Source organism: Protopterus annectens, chromosome 13.part0, assembly GCF_019279795.1.
Source record: "Protopterus annectens isolate FY-2018-M chromosome 13.part0, PAN1.0, whole genome shotgun sequence".
NCBI classification, from domain to species: Eukaryota; Metazoa; Chordata; order Ceratodontiformes; family Protopteridae; genus Protopterus; species Protopterus annectens.
In genome coordinates this window covers 339052759-339078437 of record NC_056747.1, presented here as the reverse complement: position 1 = coordinate 339078437, position 25679 = coordinate 339052759, and the positions used below count along the sequence as shown (strand labels likewise).

At 44.2% G+C, this 25679-nt stretch overlaps 1 protein-coding gene across 1 annotated transcript in view; it reads right to left on the bottom strand.

The window, feature by feature from the left end:
* UPF1 (UPF1 RNA helicase and ATPase) overlaps positions 1 to 25679 on the bottom strand; it is a 3097516-nt gene that overhangs the window by 2455343 nt on the left and 616494 nt on the right. Inside the window, exon 6 of the mRNA XM_044054826.1 lies at positions 3308 to 3469. Within this exon, the coding sequence (XP_043910761.1) occupies positions 3308 to 3469 (162 nt within the window). The remainder of the gene's footprint in view (positions 1 to 3307; positions 3470 to 25679) is intronic.

Here is a 25679-nt window from a genome sequence, read left to right as displayed (position 1 = left end):
GCATCTCACAGCATACCGGACACTGAATGGGTCTCAGCAGAGGCCTGCGAATCTGTAGAAGCGGGTATCAGGGATGTGAAAGCACCTCACTGAGTACCGGCGGACTAGCTTAACGGAAGCGTCGTCAGCAGTTTTGGACCTATGCGGTCTTTATCCTTACGTTTTTTCGGAAGATCGGTAGTTGGACGGTTTATCGAAGCCATTTCAGAATACGGCAAACAAGAGCTTAAGAATTTAGCGAAAAAAATAGCCCAACAAATAGTTTGGGCATTAATCAAGGCACACAACCTACAGCGAGGAACGTCATGGCCTGGGCCTAGACGGATGACACAGAGATAATGAAAATCTGAGGTATTTGCTTTCCACAGGCAAGACAATTGTTAACTTTTTCTGACATCGGTTAGAGCAAGAAAAACAGGATCCCCAACGGGGTACTTGGCTTTAGAAGACTTCAGGTCTGAAACTCGAAAAACGAAAATTTCAGGTAGCGGCCGACCGGCACTTGTGAACTGCTTCTGCTTCGGGCTCCCACGTGGCAAGAAAAGCTGATGTAATGGCGTCTGCTGCATATTTTAAATACCCCCTAACGACCTGACATCTTGGAAGAGGCACCAGCATCTGACACAGAAATCCCAAGAGTCTGGTATTAGGATTGACTGAGGGCGACCTGCAGGCAGATAACCCAAGTGTGACGACTGCAACAGTGAAACACAAAGAACATCTGGAGGAGTAGTCTTGACACTTCATAACGATGATATTGGTACAAGATGTAGCTGATGGATACAGGTTGGAAAACGCCAGCAAGTACACATCAGAAAGTGGCCTTGTTTGTGCATACTTAGTCTTCAAAAGAGCAGCAAATGGGAAATAGAATGCATGTCAGTGGGTGGGGGCATTAAAGTGTCATCATTTTAGGGCAACAGAGGATCACCAGTGTAATACCCTTAAACCTGGTATCGAGAATTTTACTAAAGTACTCCGAGAAGGAAACTGGGTATTATGGGGCATGTTAAATGATTCTGGGTCTACTACTCTTACCTACAAGATTTTCACTGTTGCAATGGAATTACATATTCATGGGCTTACTCTGTTAGAAACTATCTTTGGCTTGTATACTTGCTGTTCATTAATCTGGTTGTTTCAGTCATTTCGGTTGAGTTTGTCTTGCAATACTTGAACATTTTTTTTTTTAATGTAACAATGTGCCGAGCTGAGCTCATGAATAAAAAAAAGCAGCCTAAATGTTTAAATTGGAGTTACAGCCCACTCCCACAAGAATGAATGCACAAATTACATTCTCTTGCTCAATCAGGTTTATTCATGTAACAAAAAGCTATACTTGTATGTTCTTATCTACATTCCCAACAAGGAAATGTTACTCAAATGCATACAGTGCTGTAAATACACCATCTGAAGGTCACACCTGCCTTAGTCGCCTTAGCAAGCAAGAACAGAAAAAAATGGGCGTCTTTGTAAAACATGGTTCTCAACCATGAATCTTGCACCAAAAGGATACTCATTTTGTAAAAGTTGCTTTGATATTTTACTACAGACCTCTGACTGCATTGAGACAACTGTGCAACACGGTCTAGTTTTTCTCCAAAACCTACTACAGATTACTTCTCTACCAACTTCAAACACTGCTTGCGTGTAAATGGGAGGCATCCAGGATAAGCCAATTGTGGCCAACACAGATGTGCTTCTTACGAAGTCTGCATAGGTTTTCAGTGGCTGCTCTAGTTCACTCCAACATCCCAAAGTGGTGCAATAGACAAAATGGCAAGCTTGCATCTGCCAAAGAGCTGATGCCATTACAAGAAGATTTTCTATGCCTGATGACTGCCAAACAGGCACCAGCCACTAGATAAAGCAGGGAATCGGAGAATGAATAGCATGTTCCGCTTCCTCCTTTCACACCAAGCACAGCTGAAACCTCCTGACAAAATCTCATCTGTACTTGCGTATTATCACAAGCAGATTTTCGCAATACCATAATCTGGTATGTGTGTTTGGAAACAGGTTGCTTAACCTAAGAAAGGGTTTGTGAAGAAGTAAGCATTACACTGTCGCAGTGGGTATGAACCAGGAAAAGGACCAAGTGTGAAACTTGTTACTTGTGTGATGTGCCCCATAGTTCCTGTAGCTCAACAGTGGCACACCACCTTACAAGAGCTGCACTTCTCACCACGATGTCAGGAATGGGGAAAGCGGGTTATGCAATACACCCTGTCACCCTAGCAAAACTTAAACCTTGCAAGGACGAGGAGTGCTGCCTTGCTTAATTTATATGTATGAAGATTTTCACTCCAGGTGGCAAGAAAGTGTCCCCGTTTGGGAAGCACTGCCCATTCCTTAGAAATTATGAAAGCTAAAGTCAAAATGACTTCCTGATTAAACCTAGTAAGAACAGTACTGAAAACATCTTAGTGCTTGATGATGCACGTCTTCCTGTCATTTGTGGCATGTAGCAGCTTTTTCATTTGCATCTGAACATATGGTTAAAAAATTTAAAAAAAGTGTCCTGTCTGTGCTTTCCTTCTCAGGAGAATCCCTTCCACACACTGAAAAAAATTCACTGGTCAATACGCTGGCAAGCATAACAATTCAAGCATGCAGGTGTAATGCACACCAGGACAGGAAGAGGGTTTACTCAGTTGTTTGCCTTCCTGAAGCAAATCCAAACTTATTCCTCAGCAAAAAGGACTCAAATACCACTTCAGTGTTTCAAGGGCTCGAATTCTATTTAAGTATGCAAAATTCACAACCACGCAAATCTGGGTGCGATAATATGCAAGTACCACCTCATCTTCTGTAGTTCAGGAGTTCTGTAAAAGTAAAGCTTTAAGATCTAGGCATAAAAGTAAAGAACTGTAAATAGGAACTTCTAGTACTATTTATGTACAAGAATATCTGACTGAAAGTTGGTACAAAACAGATTAAGCACACGAGTGGTACGAAAAAAAAGTCAACTGACACGCTAAATAAAATTAAATGATTGCCTGTCAAAGTATATTATACAACAAACTTAAAAGTCCACAACAGTATAAAATGTCATGAGGGCTCATGAAAGCAGGAAAATCTACAAGAAAGTTGCCAGACCAAATGTTTTGCAGGGCAAAAATGCTCAAGGTATGGACTATCACCCAAAATGATTTGCCCAAAGTTAAACTGTCCATTACCACAATCAAATCAAAAAGCCAGTGCAACTGTCTACTAAGCATCTCATGGTACAGAGTGGTATCCCCAGCTACTCTGAAACAAATCAAAGATCAAGAATGCAAAAAAGGTAACGGAAACCAAGACATACCTGTGATTCCTTAAGTTTTTTGTCATAGTCAGCTTCAAGTTTTACAAGTGGTCCAAAGATGTTTTGATACTGATAAGCATCCTCATAACGCAGCAAAACATGTTGCGGTTCTTCATCTACACCGGGTTTTTCTAGATCCTCCAGTGTTGCAGACGGGTTTTCCTATGACAAGAACAAACGTTAAAATACTACACGGTCAACTTGATTGTTATAACACCTCCAGTAAACAACCAGTTGAATTTTTCTACCTTTAGCATTCTTCTCACAGTACAGGGATAACTACACAATTCAGTTAAATCCTTTACCTTCAAATTACAAAATCAAGTTGAGGGCTTTTGGGAAGAGGTGAGAATCTGTACAACTCCGTAAGACAGCTTGGTATTTCTGGTCATCATCGGAAGTGATGAAACTTGACAATAAGGGAAGACCTGGAGGCCAAGAATGGACTACAGCAACCCTTGGAGACAATCTCTTCTAAAGGATCATAAAAAAAGCTACGGCTACATTTGGTGCTGGTAGGAGTTGTAAACAGATCACAGCAGACCTGGCCCCAGGGGATGAATATCTTGGATACTACTGACGGATTGAGGGCCCACTTGTGTAGAGTAACAAAAAACCTGCTCAGTTTGTTGGCTAAGATGCGCTGTAATTCACACTCAAGCCATTGAGTACAATACCCCACTCAGCAAGTCCTTGTCCAAATATCTGACAAGTGGAATGCCCACAACACTAAGAAAATCTAATGTCTAAATCAAAAAGATATGTAGACAGTCTCAAAGCCTTCTCTCTCCTCAGTGTTATAAATGCTACTGATGGGCAATTTCTGCCTCATGTACAGAGCCCTCAGACCCCATCCTCTGAAATCTAATGCCCATTTGCAAAGTCCAATGGAGGCATAAAAACTCGGACAAGATCCAAATCTTTTACAACATAAATAGAACATTTGGAGGGCTAAATATGTATCACAAATATATTACTTGTGTTAAGATCTTACCATAACCATAGGATGTCGCCCTCTTCCATGTTGGAGTATTCTTACTGTGGGATCCCTCTGCCTTAGGCGGCCCCGAACGCCTGGTTCCTATCCAAAAGCTTAAGCCTGGTTGCTGCCAGCTGCATGGGACTTCAAGTACAGGGTCAGAAACCATGGGCCTTAAATGTGATGTCTGCACGCATAAACCTCAGATCTGACTGCCCAGTCGGACAACAGTCTGAGTACAAATCAAATGCCATCTAGACAAGGTAAATGTAATGAAGGGGGTTAAGTGGGCAGGAAGGAATACCGCAACATGGAAGAGAAGGACATCTATGCTTATGGTAAGATCTTACACAACTAATTATGTCCTCCTATTCTCATGTTGCAGCATTCTTACTGTGGGAGACTGCCATAGCTCAAGAGGAGGAAAGGGTGGTGGAAGTAGCTGCAGCTTCCAGGACTCCATGCAAGATTACCCTTGCAAATCCTGCCCTGGCTCTGGAGACATGAGTCCAACTCGTAATGTTTGTTAAAGGTATGCACAGAGGACCAACGGGGCTGCCTCAGGAATAGTGACTTTGTCCAGGCCTTTGAGGAAGGTTCCAGAAGAGGACACGACTCTTGCAGAATGTGCCTTACCATTGTAAGTCAGTCTTTGCCATGGTAAGAATAGCAGAAGGAAATAGTCCCTTGTATCCAGGAGGATATAGTTTGGATACAGCCTTGACCAGGGCCCTGAGGATGGAAGGACACAAAGAGGTGATTGGACTTTCTAATGGTTTTGTCCCAATAGAAGTTTGTCTGCAGAGATCAAGGGAGTGAGTACTCTGTCAGAGAGTGAAAGAAGGTGGGTAAATGAATGGACCGATTAAGGGACAACTCATTGACCACTATGGGAATGAAGGAGGGATTGATGCAAAGGGTCACCCTATCTTTATGAAAGGCTGTAGGGTGGGGATGCCATAAGTGCTTGCAACTCAGAAACCCTCCTCCCTGAAGTAAGGGCTACTAATAGGAAAGTTTTCCTTGTGCACATCTGCAGAGCAACTGTGAGTTTCTCTAGTACGTAGTTTAGGTCCAAAGGTAGAATAGGTTTCTTTGGTGGCCTAACGTGGAGAACCCCTTTTAAGAATAGTTTGACATCCAACCTGGAAAGAAGAGGTGGATCCAAAGGTAAGCAGGCAGAAATGGCAGATAAGTTGACTTTCACTGAAGAATATGCAAGCTCTGATTTTTATGAACTCGCAAACATAGGCTAGGACTTGTGGAAAGTACAGTTTTGTACCTACCATAAATGTAGATGTCCGAACAGGAATGCATCTGCAGTCCTTACAAATGGGTTGTCCTGTCGTCAGGCAGCCCTTCGGTCGGCCGGATTCCAAAGTCTGGGTCTGGCCTCGGCTGGTGTCGCACTTCACCCGACGTCATAGCTGCAGCTTTTTGGGTATAAAGGCATCAGCCGACGCCATTTTCCTCAGTGTTTCTTGCCCCAGATGCCAGTCGCCCTCTTGGATAGGCTAAATTTTGGATAAATGCCAATGTTTCCAAATAATACAGAGCAAACACAAAAAATAAGCATGTATGTACATAATTACAAACAAATACACCATAATAGATCCCCCCAGCTAGCTATTAGATGGGCAAATACCCTAGGAATACCTCAGAGGGGAAGGAGGGAGGGTAATCCTGACTGCAGATGCATTCCTGTTCGGACATCTACATTTATGGTAGGTACAAAACTGTACTACGTCCTTCAAGGATGCATCTGCAGTCCTTACAAATGGGTAGAATACCATAGCCAAACTAGGGGAGGAGGAAGAATGAATTATGGTGTAGTTAGGATCCCTTGCAAAACAGCAGTGGCAAACCCTGCTCGGGATCTAGAGTATAAGGGTAAGTTATAATGCTTGGCAAATGTATGCACGGAGGTCCAAGTAGCAGCCTCTATAATGTCCTTGGTAGCCACTCCTCGTAAGAAAGCTGTGGTAGTGGCTGTAGCCCTTGTAGAATGAGGCCTGATTTTCTCTGGAGTTTGCTTTCCATGGTAGGAGTAACAAAATCTGATGCAATTTCCTATCCACTTGGAGATTGTCTGTTTTGAAATTGCTTTTCCTTCCCTTCCTGTTGCATACGCTACCAGAAGCTGATCAGTTTTTCTATTGCCCTTGGTTCTGTCCAGGTAGTAGCGTAACTGTCTATGTACATCCAGAGTATGCAACAGCCTTTCCCCCCTGTTCTGTGGGTTGGGGAAGAATGTAGGTAGGTGGATAGCCTGGTTTAAAGACACTCTGGATACCACCTTAGGCATAAATGTAGGATTTGTTCTCATGGACACACTGTCTTGATGGAAGATCAGGAAGAGTTGTACTGCCATTAAAGCCTGTAGTTCAGAAACCCTTCTTGCTGAGGTGATTGCCAGCAGGAAAGCAGTCTTCCAGGATAGGTATTGTAGTTCTGCGGTTGCTGCTGGTTCGAAAGGAGGGAGTGTCAATTTTTCAAGCACAAAGTTCAAGTCCCATGCTGGCAATGGTGGTTTCCTAGGAGGTTTTACATTTTTAATTCCTCTCAGAAACTGTCTGAGCAGAGGATGCGAGAAGACAGGGGGATCGAAGCTGTATTCTGCCGAAATAGCTGATGCATGTATCTTGATGGAGGCATAGGACAGGCCTGTATGGAAGAGCTCTGCCAAGTACTCCAGGACGTTGGCTATGTTTACCATTGACACATCTTTTCCCTTTTCAGTACTCCAAATGAGAAATCTTTTCCACTTTCCTGCATAATTCTTTCTTGTTGAAGGCCTGCGGGCCTCAAGGATAATGTCTTTAACCCTTTGTGATAAATTTGGGTTAGTTGCTCTTATGTAATGTTCCAGGCAGTCAGCTGCAGAGTTTTCAGGTTTGGATGCAGGGTGTTGTAGCCGTTCTGTGTTAACAGCAATGGGTTCAGGGGTAGTGTCCACATTTGTCCCCGAGACATGCTCCTCAGTAATGGGTACCAATGTTGTCTTGGCCAGTCTGGAGCTACCAGAATGATCCTTGGACGTTCCTGTTTGATTTTTAATAACACCTTGTGCATCAAAGGAAGGGGTGGGAACGCATATGCTGTCAGGCTTTTCCAACTGAAGGATAGAGAGTCCACCTTCCAAGCAAGTGGGTGGTACGTCTTTGTGCAGAATTTCTTGAGCTGGTGATTGAGTGGGGATGCAAATAAGTCTATTTGTGGTAGTCCCCATTTCCTTGTGATGGCCTTGAAGATGTCCGGGTGTAGCATCCATTCGTGGGCATCCGTGGTAGTTCTGCTCAATATGTCTGCTAGGATGTTTTCTTTTCCCGGTACAAAAATTGCTTGCAACTGAATGTTGTAGCTCAGAGCCATATTCCATAGGTCCAGTGCCATCCGGCATAAAGGGTATGAATGTGTGCCTCCCTGTTTGTTGATGTACCACATGACTGTGGTGTTGTCTGTCCTTATCAACTGCCCTTCTTGGAGGAATGGTCTGAAATTCTGAATTGCCAGTTTTACTGCCAGCATTTCCTTTAGATTTATGTGCAGGTGCAGCTGATCTTGAGTCCATAGGCCTTGTATGCACTTGTCCAGCATGTGGGCTCCCCAACCGAGGTCTGAGGCGTCCGTTGTGATGGTTTGGCTTGGTTGAATGCTGTAAAAGGGCAAACCTGTATTTGACTGACATGCCTGAGCCCACCATAGGAAGTCTTGTTTCAGGCATGGGATTAGTGGTATTTTGGTTTCTAGGCTGTGCCTGTGTTGAGACCATAAATTCTTCAGGTACCACTGTAGCTTTCTCATATGCAGTCTGGCATGAGGGACCAGAAGTATGCAGGATGCCATGAAGCCCAGGGCTTGCAGTACTTTTCTTGCTGTTAGTTCGTTCTGTTTTGTTAATGCCAAGAAATAGAGAGGAAGTTGTTCTTGTTTTTCTGCAGTTAGGAATGCCATCTGCTTTGTTGTGTCCAATTCTGCACCTAAGAAGGTTATTCTTTGGGATGGTATCAGCTTTGACTTTTTTATAATGAGTGTATATCCCAGGGCTTGCAGCAAGTACATGACTCTTTGTAAGTCTTCTGCTAGTTTGTTTTTGTTGTCCGCTTGTATCAGGCAGTCGTCCAGGTATGGATAGATTTGGATTCCCTGAAGCCTGCAATGAGCAATTACTGATGCCAGGCATTTCGTGAACACTCTGGGCGGAGTAGATAAGCCAAAAGGCAATGCTGAGAATTGATAATGCTCTGATCCTGCAAGAAATCTGAGGTATCTTCTGCAATTTTGTCGTATGGGGACGTGCAGGTATGCCTCCTTGAGATCTAGAGTCACCAGCCAAGACTCCTTGCCCAGCATGGGAAGAAGCTGCTGTAGGGTCAGCATTTTGAATTTTGGAACAATTATGTATGTGTTTAAAGCGGACAGGTCGAGAATAGGCCTTCAATTTTTCTCTTTTCTTGGTACCAGGAAGAGTCTGGAGTAAAATCCCTTTCCTTGTTCCATAGATGGTACCTTTTCCACAGCTCTCATTCTTGCTAACTGAGCTATTTGTTTTAGAGCTTCTGTCTTTTGATTTGGTGGTAGGTTTGGCATTCCTCTTTTTCCTGGTAAGGTATGGAAATGAAATCTGTAACCTTGGTCTATAGTTTGCAAAATCCACTTGTCCCTTGTGATGCAGTGCCAGTTTTTTGAAAATAAGGCTAGCTTTCCGCCTAAGGGTGCTGCTATCTGTTCCCTGGTAGGCGGTGCCAGAGCCAAGTCACTGTGATTGTCCTGTTGCAGTGGTAATATTTGCGTCTGTGCCTCGCTGGTTGTTACCCTGCCACTGGCGTCCCCTGTAGGCACCACCTCTGGATTGATTTCTGCCTCTTGAATGCCTATTCCTGCCTCTCTGTGCTTTAGAGGAGTCTGGAAAGGACCAATTTTTGGAAGGCCAGTTCCTGTTAAACCTTGGAGGCTGAACCTGTAAGAAATCTTTCACTGTTTGTACAGATTTTGCCTTCTCTTCCATTTTCTTCAGTACCTGCTGAGCAGGAGAACCAAATAAATTGACCTTATCCATAGGAGCATCTAACAGTTTTGCTTTAACATGATCCGGCAAGGCCTGTTCTTTCAACCATGCATGCCTTCTGATAACTGTGCCAGTCATGGCTGATCTAAAGGAAGCCTCCAGTGCATCATAGCCGCATTTTAAAGAATGGTTACTAACCTGTTGAATGTTCTGTACCATTTCTAGAACATATTTATTATCTAAAGTGTCCTCAGAGGACAGTTTCTTAGTTAACTGATCAAGCATAAACTCCTGATATTGGATCATATGAAACTGACAGTTCAATGCCCTAGCTGACAGAGTAGCAGAGGTGTATACTTTTTTACCCCATCTCTCTAAGGACCTGGACTCCCTTTCAGAGGGGAGGGGATTTTTAACAGAGGTAGATGCTACTGCTTTAGGCCCCTGGGAGATGGTCTCGGGATCTGCAAGGGGAGCCTTGTATAAATGGTGATGTGTGTCCGGGACCCTGTAGAACCTATCGGGCTTAGCAGGGGCTGGAGGTAAAGTATCAGGAGCAGTACAAGCATCATTAAATGCATCATCTACAACAGACAGAACTGGAGGTATAGCTAAAGGTCTATGTTGTGGTAAATGCAAAAAAGTCCTAAGCCTTTTCCTGGAGTCTGAGAAATCTTGTCCCTGCCACTGAAATTGCTCCCTCATGGCATGCAAGGTTTCCCCAAAGGAGAATTCCTCAGGTGGAGAGGCAGAAGGAATCGACTCCTCAGCATCAGAGTCTTCATATGGAGAAAAAGGAGCCTCTGGATGGTCTATATTGTCTGAATCCTCAGAGGAATCATCCGAGGACACTGGTTCGGGGGGCTCTGCTCTAGGTCTCTTTTCTGGAGGGGGTTGAGAGGCCCTGTCTGGATGAGGTTGGGATCCCCTTATTAAAGAGATGAGATCCTCTGCCAGAGATAGCATTTGGGAACTGGAACTGGGCCTGTGAGAGGGGGGCTTAACAGGCACAGACTTAGAAGTTTTGGCTGCTTTAGCCCTGGCAAAGGCCTTTATGGACATGGCTGCAGGAGGCCTAGCAGCACCACGTGCAGGGGTTGAAACATCCAGGGGAATGGTGTCAGATAATTCCTGTGAAACCACAGCAGCAGGCTGAATTTCAGAGGCCGATTCTACCAGGTTAGAGGAGGCATCGGTAGAAGGTATGGATTCGGCTGAAGTTAGAACCGTTTGCTTGGTTTCGGCCGAAACCGAGACACTCGCAGTTTGCTTAACCGCGGTTTCGGCCAAAACCGCGGACCGCGAATGTCGGTCCTTTTCTTTGCGTTTTTTAGCAACTTGTGAAGTCGGAGGATCCGACGGCATAATGAGCATGAAATCAAAGCCGAAAAACTGTTCAGCAAACTCCGACCGACGTCTAAGCTTCCGTCGGTTAAAAGATGCACAGGCTAAACAAGCTGCTACGTCGTGGTCTGGGCCTAAACAAGGTAAGCAGTAAGAGTGGAAATCTTTATGAGGTATTTGTTTCCCACAAGTTAAACAGTTATTCACTTTTTCTGACATCGGCTGAGGCAAGAAAGAGTCCCCAACGGGGTACTTAGCTTTTTAGAAGTCTTCGAAGTAGTATTTGGTAGTAGTAATCTCTGGATCTGACTGACCGGCACTTGCGAACAGCTTCTGCTTCGGGCGCCACGCGGCAAGAAAGACTGAGGAAGATGGCGTCGGCTGATGCCTTTATACCCGAAAAGCTGCAGCTATGACGTCGGGTGAAGTGCGACACCAGCCGAGGCCAGACCCAGACTTTGGAATCCGGCCGACCGAAGGGCTGCCTGACGACAGGACAACCCATTTGTAAGGACTGCAGATGCATCCTTGAAGGACATCATCTGCTTGGAAAGGGTCCCTTTGCCTTTGGAGACATCACTGAGAGCCTTTTCTATTTGGAAACATAGGAACTCCTAGTAGCGTGTTTCCTGGCTTCCTGCAGGATGGATAGCGCATCCTCCGAGTACCGGTGTCTGAAGGGAAGAGTTTATCATCTAGAGGGTTAAGCAAAGCATCCCCAGGTGTGGATGGATGACAGATCCCTTCTACTACTTGAGCAGGTCCACCTTGAGGCAACTTGTGGTGACTTGCCCTTGGCAAGAGACTGAAGGGGGCACCAATGCTGCCTTGACTAACAGGGAGTCACCAGCAAGATTCTTTGCTTGTACCTTTGGATTTTTAGGACTTTCTGAATGAGTGGGAAGGGAAGGCATAAAGGAACAGTTCCTTCCATGAGATGAAGGCATCCACTCTCCAGACTAGTGGGGAGGGATCTCTGGGGCAGAAAAGCTACAAATGTCTGTTCCAAGGGTAGGCAAACAGATCCATTTGTGGTGTGCCCCACTGATGGCCAATGTCTAAGAACACATCTCTGTGCAATATTTATTCATGATGCAGAGAGAAGGAACTACTTGAGGGCAGCAGCCTGGTGGTTATCCTGGGTTGGTATATAGACTGCCTGCAGAGTGGTGATGTGTTGAGACACTAGCTCCCATGCCTGCATAGTAGGTAGGACTTGCCCCCCCCCCCTCGTTTGTTGATGTACCACATTACAGTTGTATTGTCTGAAGTTTTGGAGGGGGCCTGGCTGCATAATAGGGAGGAAGGCCTGTATGGCTAGATGGAACAGTCATCTCCCGTAGGTTATGTTTTTTTTGGAAGGATGACTCCCACTGGGCCTGCACCTTGAGGCCATTCATAGCTGTTCCCCACCCTAGATTAGAGGCATCCTTTGTGCATGCACTGTACTGGGTTGGTGGGTTGCAAAGGTAGACCTGGGTTCTGGTGTATTTGCTGGATCCACCAACTCAACTCTGTCTTCAGGCATGGTAAGAAGGGCACGTGAAACTACACAGGGTGGCTGTGTTATGACCAGACTTTTTAAGTACCACTAACGTCATGTGCAACCTGGCTAGGGGTTACACAGGGATTGTGGCTGCCATGATGCCTAGAAGACACACGAACTGCCTGGCCAAAATGTGGGTGACCAGGAGGAGTTTGTGGAAGTGGTTGACTAGGGAGGATGTTTTGTCTTGTGGAAGGAAGGTCTTCATCAGATTGGTTCTTATCCTGCAACCCAGGAATGTTGTCTTGGGATGGGGCAAGGGATGATTTTGCCAGGCTGAGGGTGAACCCCAATGTCTGGCACAAAGACATAGAGAATATTAAGTGTTTCTTGAGAAAACTTCCCCTTCTGCTAGGATGAGAAGGTAGTCTTAAAGATGGGTAGATTCAAATGCCTTTTGTCCTGCAGTAGGTTACTGCTGCAGCTAGGCACTTTGGTTTATCAACTGCACTAAGAGTCTTCACAAAGGGCAAGGCAGTAAACTGAAAGTGTGATGACGGTCCAGCAAAACGCAAATACTTTTTGTAGTTTGGGTGGAAGGAATGTGGAGGTATGCCTCCAAGTCCAAAGTGGCCAAGGTGACTTTGGGTAGCAACAGTGGAAGGAGGATTAGTAGTGATAACATTTTGAAGGAAGGGACCTTCAGGAAAAGGTTTAGGAAGGACAAATCCAGGATGGGCTGCCAAGGGACATCCTTTTTTGGCACAAAGAAGAGTCTGGAGTAGAATTCCCTATCTTCTTGGCCGGAGGGGACATTTTCTATGCTCCCCTGGGTGAGTAGCTCTTGGATAACCTGAGGAATTAATTGTAGCTGTTTTTTTTTTTTTTTTTTTTTTTTTGGGGGGGGGGGGTGCCTTGTGGAAGAAGCCTTTCCTGCCAGGATGTGAAGTACCTTTTTCACTATTGCCAATACCCACTGGTCTGAAGTGACTCTTTCCCAGGAGTATACAGAGGCGGGACGAGAGGGGGAGGGTGCTGAAGCAGTCACACATTGTTTCTTTCTTGAAAGGGCTGCCTGGTGGTAGGTTGAGGAGGGGATGCCCTTAGGGAAGAGGTCTTTCTAGGTCCTTTTCTGTGTCTAGAGGAGGTGGAAGAGGCTGGGGTCCTTCAGACAAAGGTGGTCTTGGCAGGGTAGTTTCTGCAAAATTTGAGGACTGCAGAGACCAGGAACTGTTAGAGATCCTGAAGCTCCTTGCTTTTTTCCTGGAGGGTTTTGAACAGTTCAGACTGTTTGCCAAACAGGAATTTGTCAAGTGGTGCATCTAAGATTTTGATTTTGAAATCTTCAGGAAGGGGCTGAAGCCTAAGCCAGGACTACCTGCGAAGAACAGATGCTAAAGGCTGAAGCTGCAGACCTAGCAGAAGCCTTAGCCTCATTATAGCTGCACTTTATAGAATGTTTGGTAACCTGTGATGCCAAGGACAGCTTAGATGCTACCTGAGATTTTTTAGGAGAGTCAGGCATGGAGGAAAGCAGGGAAGACGCCTGAGAAACCAAGTCTAGGGCATATTTGACCATGTTGGTCTGATAATTGATAGCCCTGAAAGCCAGTATGGAAGATGTGTACATCTTTTTCCTCAGTCTGTCCAGGGCCTTGTTGACCTTGTCAGACGGCAAAAGGGAAGAGGAAGGTATTATTTAAACTGTGTCAGGGGTCACTGCAACGACTGCAGGATCTGTCATTGGTGACTTAATGAGAAATTTGTGCTCATCAGGGACCTTGTAAAAGCATCTTCAGAAACAATACACCTCCAAAAAGCAAACCTCAAATTTCTTCAGAAACATAAGCACCACGAAATTCAAAGGAAGACACAGAAGTAGCTGACATCCATCTTTATTCTTTCCATCCTGGTACCTCGGCTATTCGCCTTCAATGGGACATACTTTAACATTTTCAGAGTTCTTTTATATATGCATTAATTGGTTAATTAGGCATAATTAAATTAATTAAACATAATGTCAAACATTTAACTCATTCACCACTGAAACCTATTCCAAGGAAAGAAACATTTCCATTATTTGACAATTTAAAATTCATTTTTTTCTTTTTTTCTTAACTTACAAAAATTTCTAAATATTAGTTACACAATATATAAATATAAATAAACTAAACACTCCAAATTTAATTAGATAAATTTCCTTAAACAATTAATTCTTAACATTTAAACATTGTGTATGAATGTAACAACCTATTACTCATTTTAACTTATACAAAACTTCATTCTAAACATGTATTACATCACAAATATAAGTTAAATTTCATTTTAAATTTCCAAATTCATTCCATTAGGGAATAAAGTATGATACTCAATGATCATCCTCTGATCTAACTTACTTAATTCTGCTTTGTAATTTCCTTTACTAAAATGGGGCCTGGCTAGAACACTAAACCTAAAACTATCATTCTCACCATTATGTGTGCTACAAAAATGTGCAGCTACAGGGCTCTCTAGATTACCCCTCCTTATGTCACCCAGGTGTTCCAAAATACGAATCTTAATTTGTCTAGTAGTTTGCCCAATATACCATTTTGCTGGAACACAATCACAACCTAATATGTATACAACACCTGTTGACCTACAATCAAACCTTTCAAAAGCAGTGTACCTCTTTCCATTTATTTTCACCTGCATATTTTTAGTTTTATTGCAGACAGAACATCTCCCACAGCTATACATCCCTATCTTATCATCTATTTTAACTTCAACTTTCCTATTCAAAATCTCTTTTAAATTAGGATACCTTTTATAGGAAAAGGTGATGTGTTTGGGAAAAAGGTGACCTATTACAGGATCTTCACTCACCACAGGCCACAAATCTCTAATAATTTTTTCCATAATGTTTGAAAAGTTCGAATACTTAGATACAAAAAACAACTTGTTTAACTGACGCATTTTCAAACTCAGATGCATGCTTATGCCCTCTTCTCCCAAAAATTTTTTTATTTTTACACAATCTGTGTTTTATAGATTGAAGCTTGTCATGCTCGTATCCACGTGAATATAATCTATCCAAAATTTCATCACACACCTCCTCCCATAGATTTTTGTTTGAAGTATTCCTTAAATTCCTTTTAAATTCTCCTTCCGGTATAGCCTTAATCAAATGTACTGGGTGCATGCTGCTGGCATGTAGAAAATTATTTACTGAAGTGGGTTTTCTATATGTTTTATGCTCAACTAAACCATTTACCCCCACATAAAATTCTACATCAAGAAAAGGAATTCGAAATGCAGATAAGTGTGCCACAAATTTTAAACCATGGTGGTTATTGTTTAAACTCACCATAAATTCATCAGAGAGTCTCATATCTCCTTTGCACACAAAAATCAAATCATCAATATAACGTTTAAAAAAACAACATTAACAAAAAATGTGTTCTGAAACAAATTCCTTTTCAAACTCTCCCATATAGATCACTGCATAACTGGGAGCAAAAGCAGCACCCATGGCTGTTCCTTTTGTCTGCAAAAAATATTCTTTTTTCCACGTGAAGTAATTATGTGTTAAACTAAACTCAAGCAAACTTAATATAAATCTAGTGTATGGCCCTTCTCCCATCATTTTGTACACTGCTTCCAAGCCCCATCTAGTCTTAATGTTGGTATAAAGTGATACAACATCAACACTGGCCCAATAATAATTCTCTTCCCATTTGAGTCCCTTTAAAGCCAAACAAACATCCTGAGTATTCTTAACATGAGATTGAACCTTAGGCAGAAATTTCTTTAAATGATGGTCCAAGAAAATATTAACCCTCTCAACAAAAGACCCAATCCCTGAAATAACAGGTCTACCTGGAGGATTGGTAACATTTTTATGAATCTTAGGAATTATATACATGTAAGGGTGTCGTGGTTCCCTCATAATCAAACTTTTTACATCTTTCCCAGTGAAAAATCCCAGTCTTTCACCTCGCTCCAGTAGCTCACTAAGTGCACTAGAATAAGAATTAAGAGGGTTACTATCTAACTTTTGGTAGGTGTCATCCAATAGTAAATTATTAATTATATTGTCATAATTTTCACTATTCATAATCACCCAATTGCCCCCCTTGGAATAGGTTTCAGTGGTGAATGAGTTAAATGTTTGACATTATGTTGTTTAATTAATTTAATTATGCCTAATTAACCAAATTAACCAATTAATGCATATATAAAAGAACTCTGAAAATGTTAAAGTATGTCCCATTGAAGGCGAATAGCCGAGGTACCAGGATGGAAAGAATAAAGATGGATGTCAGCTACTTCTGTGTCTTCCTTTGAATTTCGTGGACCTTGTAAAAGTAGTCAGGTCTGCTGGGAGCTGTGATCCTGGTGCCTGAGGCTGATGCAAAAGCACCTATGTAGACTGGAATCACAGGAGGGATAGCAGAGGGGGAGGGTGATCCCACCTGAAGTAGTTCAAAATGCGTCTTTTGAACCTCAGTCATCTGAATTGCATCCCACCTGAAATACTCCCTCATTGATTAACAGTTTCCCCAAAAGAAATGTCTTAAGGGGGTGAGTCTCCCTCTAGGGACTCCACATCTGGGGAGTAGTAATCCAGAGTGGAAGCTATCTGGGAGGAGTAGGAAATGGATTTGTCTGAGGAGGAGGAGGAGGAGGAGGAAGAGTCTTCCCCCTCCTGGGTGAGAGTGGGATGAAAGGAAGCAGTTGAGGCTGGCATGGGGATGAGAGCAGGCAATGTGGCAACAAGAGAGACTGAAGGCCTAAACCATAAAAGCCTGAAACCCAAGACTGAGAAAAGGTATGCCAGTCTGGTTGGTCATCAGAGGAAGTAGACAGATGTTTAGCTTTTTTGCTTCCTCTTTAGAGGATTAGACTTTGTGGGGAAAACGGGCTTAGTTTCAGGGGTCTGGCCTACAGAAGAGGGTTCAGATTCTTGAACCGTGGACAGGCATCCGGCAGAGCCACATTCCCTTTTGACCTCAGCCAAAGCAGATGTCAGAACGACCTCGGAGGATGTGCCTACCAGTGCCTCAGAGGCAGCTTCCACAAGGGTAGCCACTGAACTTGCCGGTTCTAGCGGACATCCCTCAACCCCTACATCCGTGGTTGGCGGAATGTCTGATGACAGAGGGGCAGAAGCAGTAGGCCTTGCAAACTTGGCCTTCTTTTTAGGCAGCTCCTCAACAGCTGACTCTGGATCCATACAGAGGGTCAAGTGCTTTAATCATATATTCTCGAGATAGAGTTTTAGGGATGCCAGACTACGCAAGGTTTTAGGTACAAACAGCTGGTAGATGCTACAGGTGGTATGGTCATGTTCTTGGTCCAAGCAGAGTTCATGTGAATCGTTGTGCGGAATCAGACGTCCGCACCTACATTTCCCCTTTCTAGCAGACATCGGCTACATAACAGCAAGCACCCAAAGCTCAAGAAAGAAAAGGAAATTTCCCCAATGGGGTACTTGTACGTATACATCTTCAAGAGCGGGGAGCGAAGCGATCAACCTGACGTTCCACTGCAGCAGAGAAGTTCTGAGATTTGTGCATGCAGATGTCACATTTAATGCCCATGGTTTATAGCCCTGCGTGTGACGTCCCACGCACCAGGCAGCAACCAGGCTTAAGTTTTTGCATAGGAGCCGAATCTTCGACTTCCCTGGGGCAGAAGACCCCACAGAAATACTGCAACATGAGAATAGGACAACCACTTCTTTGCAATCATCTTCCCTTTTCATGTAAAGCTAAGCACTTCTCTCACTATTCAAAATAATCTTGAGGAAATAGTTGGAGCAATAAATACACCCCCAGTTTAGCACCAATGTCCCTCATAGACACTGGCAACACAGATTAACACAACTCTCAGTTTTCTGTACTTAAACTATACATGCTAAAACTTTCTTGGGAATGAATGGTTAGACCTCTAAAGATCCTCACATAACAGCCTAGTACATACTAACAAAAGATAAATTATCCCAGAATAGTCCCATGGCATACAGGAATGGAGCCATGGCACCTATGATCATAACCTAAATGTTGATTACTGGTTTGGGTGCTACAGCACATGAAGGAAAAATAAGAATCTACCTACATCAGGTTACCCATCCTGATGGAAGGGACTGGGGTTCTGCTAGCACCTGGGGAATGCCCCTGGTGAAGACTGGGACATTGGGTGCAAGCAGACTAAACCCAATCCAGAAGGAGGGGTGTATGAGCAAACTGCCATGAATGATGCCCATGTCACTGCATTCCGCCTAGTTAGATCTCCCTTCCCCTTTTCATTGTATAACATACCCAATATTCCTTGCTACATAAAATGACCTCCCCTCTCCTTCCATAAATGGCAAATTGCAGGGAAAGACCAATACAGTGATAAAGCTAATCTCTCCTGGAAATATGCTGGTCCACCTGAAGGCTCTAACATATTTCAGCCAGACCACAAGCCCTTGCCTCTGGGGAAAGAAAGGGGAGAGAAAAATGAGTGGGCTCAATAGGAATATGGACACGTACATTGAAAGAGGATGGTTTAAAAAAAAAAAAGTTTTCAAAAAGGCAAGACCGAGGAAAGAAATGCACTGTTAGCTGATCAAAATCATTTCAGTCACGGATGTGTGCTTATTTTCAAACGCAAAGGAGTTAATCTGGCACAAAGCCTCAAAGGCAAACAAAAGTTGATCAAGCCAAAGTCGGGGCAGAAAATTTAATTAGAATAGTTGTGTAAAATCTTAGTGGGTGGCCATAGTGGTGTAGCGGTTAGCGTTGCCACCTCACAGCAAGAGGTTCTCTGGTTCGATTCTCGGCTGGGGTGCCTTCTGTGTGGAGTCTGCATGTCATTCTTGTGGTCGCATGGGTTTCCTCCGGGTGCTCCGATTTCTTCCCACATCCCAAAGACATGCTGTTGGTGGATTGGAGACACTAAAATTGGCCCTAGGTGTGAGTGTGTGTCTTCCATGGAAGACTGGGTGCCAGGCTGGCAACTCGACACTGTAAAACTCCACTGTCAATCATGAGCAGACAGGTGATCCGCTGTGGCGACCCCTAACCAGGAAAAGCTGAAAGAAGTGCAAAATCTTACCATAATCATAGATGTCCTTTCTCTTCCATGTTGCAGTATTCCAAACTTGAGGGATCATCCGCAAGAGGCAACCTGAATGTCCAGCCAATCTACAAAAGTTTAGCCTGGCTGCTGTACGGTGTGTGGGATGTCACATGAAGGTACCATACACCGTGGGCCATAAATCTTACATCTGCACACACTGACCTAAGAACTGAATGTCCCAGTCAAACAGGAGTCTGAGGATAGTTGATAAGGATGTCATCCAGTGAGGGAAAAAAGGATGGAAACAAGAGGTCCTAAGTGAGGGTAGGAGAGAGGGATATGAATAGTGCAATATGGGAGGAGGACATCTATTCTATGTTCATCTACTCTGTTACATTATTCTAAACATGAAGGAGAATACCAAGGAGGAGATAGAGAACTTTCTATGAATCTATGCAAGATGGCTTTAGCAAAACCTGCCCTAGCCCTGGATGTTGTCCAGTTTGTAATGTTTAGTAAAGGTGCGGACTGAAGTCCAACTTGCTGCCTCTAGAATGGAGGCTGTATCTAGTCATTTGAATAAAGGACCTGAGGAGGCCACAGCCCTGGTGGAGTGGGTCCTCACAGTATAAGGCAACTGTTTGCCATGGAAAGAGTAAACAGGAGGACAGTGTTGGAAATCCAAGAAGAAATTGCTTGCTTGCAGACAGCTTTTCCCAGAGCCCTGGGGTGAAAGGATACAAACAGCTGGTTTGACTTTCTGATGCGCTTGGTCTTGTCTAGGTAAAATCAAAGTTGTCTGAACATCCAAGGAATGCAGCACTTTCATTTTGAGAAGGAAAGAAAGTGGGTAAATAGATAGACTGATTAAGCGACAGTTCCCTGACACCTTAGGCATGAAGGAGGGGTTGGTGCGCAGAGAGACCTTATCCTTATGAAATATTAGAGTGGGTTGGTCATGAGTGCTTGTAACGGAGACCCTTCTGGCAGAGGTCAAGGCTAAAAGAAGCACTGTTTTCCAAGTGCACATTTTTAAGGTGGCTGAAGCTGCTGGTTCAAAGGGAGCAGTCGTGAGTTTTTCTAATGTAAAATTCAGATCCCAAGGTGGAGGGATGGGTTTCCTTGGTGGTCTGATGTGTAGGACCCCTTAAGAAAAAGCTCTCTCTCTAATCTGGATAATAATGGTGGATTGAGAGGTAAACAAGCAGAGACCGCTGATAAATGCGCTTTCACTGAGGAATATGAAAGTTCAGACTTAAGTAGTTCACACAGATAAGAAAACTAGATTTACATCTGACCAAAAGGGATCAAGTTGTCTATGTAGACACCAAATGGAGAACCTTTTCCATTTAGCTAAGTAGGATCTCCTAGTAGTAGGTTTCATGGCCTCCTGCAGGACAGAAAGCACGTCCTCATAATAAAGGTGTCTAAAAGGGATCAAACGTTTATTACCCACAGGGTTAGTCTGAGAGTTTTAAGTGTGGATGGATGACGGATCCCTTTTGCTGTGTGATGAGATCCACCTTGTGAGGTGACTTGTGATTGCCCTTGGCTAGTGAAAAAAGTAGGGGGACCAGTGTTGCTTTGGACAAAAGGGGAGTCAAACAAGAGGGAAAGGGGGGAATGCATAAAGAAACATACCTTGCCACGACACTGTGAAGGCATCCACCCTCCAAGATTGTGGGGAGGGGGCTCTAGTGCAGAACAAAAAATAGTTGTGTAAAATCTTACCATAACCATAGATGTCCTTCTATTCCATGTAACAATATTCTTACTGTGGGATCCTCCACCTCAGGTGACCCAACATCAGCTCCTATACAAACGCTTAAGCCTGGTTGCTGCTGGTGCATGGGACACCACATGTAGAGCCATAAACCAGGGGCCTTAAATGTGACGTCTGCATGCACAGACATCAGAACTGACTGCCCAGTTGGACAGTAATCTAGGTAATGCCAAATGATGCCCCCCCAGACCGGTGAAATCTAACTGACTGCCCAGTGTGACCACAGTCTAGGTAGTATCCCTATGATGCCCCATAGACAAGCTGAAGTTAAGGGGGGGGGAATACTGCAACATGGAAGAGGACATCTATGGTTATGGCAAGATTTTAGCTATTTTATGTCCTATTCTCATGTTGCAGTATTCTTACTGTGGGAAGAGTACCACAGCTTAGGAGGAAGGGTGGAGGCAGAGGAAGAGATTCCAGAAATCCTTATAGGATTGCTCTTGCGAAACAGACTCTGGAGATATGGTCCAGTTTGTAATGTTTGGTAAAGATCCATATGGAGGACCAGGTTAGCTGCCTCAAGGATGAAAGTCGTGTTCAGGCCCTTGATGGCCCCAGAAGAGGCTACTGCTCTAGTAGTGTGCCCTGACCCCCCTGATGTAAGTGCCTTCTGTGGTAGGAACAGCAGAAGCACACAGCTTTCCTAATCCAGCAGCAGGAGATGTTTGTCTGGATACTGCCTTTCCCAAAACAGTGGGATGGAACAACAGTGTATTAGATTTTCTAACTGTCTTAGTTTTGTCCAAGCAGAAAGTACAGTTGTGTACACATACCATAAACATAGATGTTAGAGTATTCACTGTTGCAGTCATCACACTTGGGTCATCTGCATGCAGGTAAGCCCACAGTCGGCCTGAATACCAGAGTCTTGGGGTTTCTGCGTCTGATGCTGTCGCCTCATCCATATCAGGTAGTCAGGGGTATAAAAACATGCAGCAGACACCATTACATCAGTTTTTCTTGCCCCAGATGTCAGGAGTCCCCAAAAGAGGAAGCAATCAAATGGTGTGGAGCACCTCCAGTAAAAAGTAAATACCATTAAGATATGTCCAAAAGAGGATAGTTAGAAAGTATAGAAAGACAGGGGGCAGGAGGGAGCATTTACATTTATGGTAAGTGTACACAACTGTACTATGTTTTTCGTGTTTCACTGTTGCAGTCATCACATTTGGGTTGATTCTCAAAGCTGAGGAAAGGTGGAGGCAGTCAAGATGTAGTAGGGCTGGCTAGCAGGTCTTGTAAGACTGCTGTGGTAAATCCAGCTCTGGATTTAGAAAAGATAGGTAAGTGGTAATGCTTGGTGAAGATCTGTACAGTGGTAATGCTTGAAGGTCTGTACAGAACTCCAGGTTGCAGACTCCAGGATGTCCCTGTTAGGGACTCCCCTGAGAAAACCTGTAGAGGTTGAGGTAGCCCTAGTGGAATGAGGCCTGATCCCATGTGGGTTGGGGTTTCCATGGTGTTTGTAGCAGAAATGGATGCAGTGTGCTATCCAATTAGAAATAGTTTGTCTCGAAACAGCCTTGCCCTCTGCCCCTGTAGCAAAGATGACTAGCAGCTGGTCAGATTTTCTGAAAGGTTTAGTCCTGTCAAGGTAGAACCTAAGCTGTCTGTACACATCCAAAGAGTGCAGGATCCTTTCCCCTTTATTCTGAGGATTAGGAAAAAAGGTTGGCAAATGGATGGATTGGTTTAAAGCCACACTGGATACCACCTTTGGCATAAAAGATGGGTTAGTCCTGAGGGAAACCCTGTCCACATGGAAGACAATGAAGGGTTCCCACAGCCATAAGGGCCTGTAACTCGGGCACTCTTCTTGCTGAAGTGATGGCTAGCAGTAAGGCTGTTTTCCAAGAGAGGAATTTTAACTCTGCTGTAGCAGCAGGCTCAAAAGGGGGGAGCACGAGCTTCTCTAGTACAAAGTTAAGGTCCCAAGCAGGAGTGGGAGCTCTCCTTGGGGGGGGGGGGGTCTTAAATTGTTAGCTCCTCTTAGGAACTGTTTGGTCAGAGGATGAGAAAAGAGGGGTGACTCAGTATTGTAATGAGCTGAGATAGCAAAGGCATGAATCTTAATTGATGAGAAGGATAGGCCTTTGTGGAGCAGCTCTGCTAGGTAATCTAGGATTTGAGGCAAGGAGGCCACGGCTGTCTCCTTCCCTTGAGACTGGCACCAAGAACAGTATCTATTCCACTTTTCTGAATAGGATTTCCTAGTACTGGGCCTCCTGGCCTCAAGGATAACATCCAGCACCTGTTTGCTGAGGGTTGCTGGTGATGTATTCAGGGAATAAGCCAGGCTGCCAGGTTCATGGTTTGCAGCTGAGGATGCAAAAATCTTTCCCTCCTGCTGGGACAGCAGAGAGGGGGTCTGATGTAGGTGCCACGGTGGCACTGCTGTTAGACTGCATAGGAGTGGGTAGCAGTGCTGGCATGGCCAGTCTGATGCAATAAGGATTGTCCTTGGCCTGCCTGTTTGATCTTGATGTACACTTTTGGAAGGAGTGGCAGAGGGGGAAAAGGCAGGGATTGAGAGGTTTTCCCATGTGAAGGATAGAGCATCCACTTTCCAAGCTTGGCTGTGGGGAATTCTGGTACAAAATTTGTTTAGCTGATGGTTTTGGGGGGATTCAAAGAGGTCCTCCTCTGGTGTCCCCCACCTGTATTAGAAGTCTGAATGAGTTTGGTTCCAGTTTCCACTCGTATGGGTCCATTAGATTTCTGATTAAGTCATCTGCCAGTGAATTTTGTTTGCCTGGCAGGAATTGAGCTTGCAGGTGAACTTGGTTGCTTAAGGCTGTGTTCCGCAGAGCTATGGCTAACCTGCAGAGTGGGTAGAAGTGAGTTCCCCCCTGCTTGTATATGTACCACATAACTGTGGTGTTGTCTTTCAGGAGTTGACCTGACAGGATAAGTTATTTCAAGGCTATTAGTGCATTCTGTACAGCTAACATTTCTTTTTGATTGATATGCAGGTGAATTTGTCCTGGGCTCCATTTGCCTTGAATGCATTTGGCTGCCATACAAGCCCCCCCCCCCCCCCCGCCATGCATAGTCTGATGCGTCTGTTGTCAGAGTTTGGATGGGGGGGGGGGGTGAGAAAGGGAGTCCCTTGTTGTGGCTGCAAGCCTGCCCACCAAAGGAACTCTGTCCTTAGGCAAGGAATGATAGAAATCACTACTTCCAGGTCCTGGGAATGTTGACACCAGAGACTTGAGTACCACTGAAGTTTCCTCATATGCAGTCTTGCATATGGAATCAGTAGAATACATGAGGCCATGAACCCTAGGGCTTGCAGAATTTTTCTTGCAGATAGCTGGGTTTGGGTGGCCAGTAGTTTAAAATAAGTTGTCAAATAAACCTGCTTTTCTGGGAAGTTGTGTTCAAGCTTGCTCCCAGGAATACAATCTTTTGGCTGGGTACAAGATGTAATTTCTTTTCACTGATGGTATACCCCAAAGAAGTTGGCAGTCTCTTTACAAACGTCAGGTGTTGAAGTAGCAATTCCTGACTGTACACCTGTATCAGGCAATCAGCCAAGTATGGGTAAATTTGAACATTTCTCTGCCTGCAGTAAGCAATGGCTTACTTCGTGAATACCCTGGGCGCAGTAGATAAGATAAAGGGAAGTGCAGAGAACTGACAGTGCATACAGCCTTCCCTGAAACGTAGATACTTCCTGCAAGATTCCCTTATGGGGATGTGCAGATATGCTTCTTTTAAGTCTAGGGTGACTAGCCAGGAGTCCTTGGCTAGCATAGGAAGGAGCTGCTGGAGTGCATGCATTTTGAAATTTGGTACCACAAGGAAGGTGTTTAGGGTTGAAAGATCCAGAATAGGGCGCCAAGGGTTCTCTTTCCTGGGCACCAGGGACAGCCTCTGGAGTAAAAAAACTGTCCCCTTTGCTCTGTTGGCACAGGTTGAATATCACTGATACTGAGAAGAGAGAGTACTTGGCTGCTGGGCTTCTGTCCACTGGTTTGGAGGAAGGTCTGGCAATCCGTTTGGGGCTGGCACAGAGTGGAAATAGAATCTGTATCCCTGGGATACAATGTTTAAGACCCATCGGTCCAAGGTGATGTACTCCATTTTTTCGCATGCAGGGCAAGTTTTCCTCCTAAGGGGTGCAAGTACTTGGGCATGGCTGGGAAGGATTAACAAGTCACTGTGAACTTTTTCCATAGGTGGGTGGCTTACCACTACCAGTTATTGAGGAGGGAGCACTCCAGTGTTTAGATCTGTGCATACCCTGAGACTGTAGTGTTTGTGGTCTGTTGCCCCTGGGTTTGGGCTGAGAAGGTCTGGAAGGGACTGGAAAGGACCAGTTTTTTTAAAAGCCAATGCCTACTGAATCTAGGTGGTTGTACCTGTAAGAAATCTAACAGTTTGCATGGATTTAGCTTTTTCCTCCATCTTAACTTCTGCTTTAGAACCAACCAAACATTCTTGGTTTAATTAAGCATCATGGTCTGGCAATATTTGTTCCTTCAGCCAAGCATGCCTTCTCAGAACTGACCCATTAACAGCATCCCTGCAAGATGCCTCTAAGGCATCAAAACCACACTGCAAAGTATTTTTACCAACTTAGTTTGCAGAATGCATTAAGTCTTGTAAGTCCTTATTTTCTGCACAATCAGGAATCAACAACATTTTTTGTTTAATTATATCAATAATATGCTGCTGGTACTTCAACTTGTGAAACTGGCAATTTAAGTTGAAGAGGTA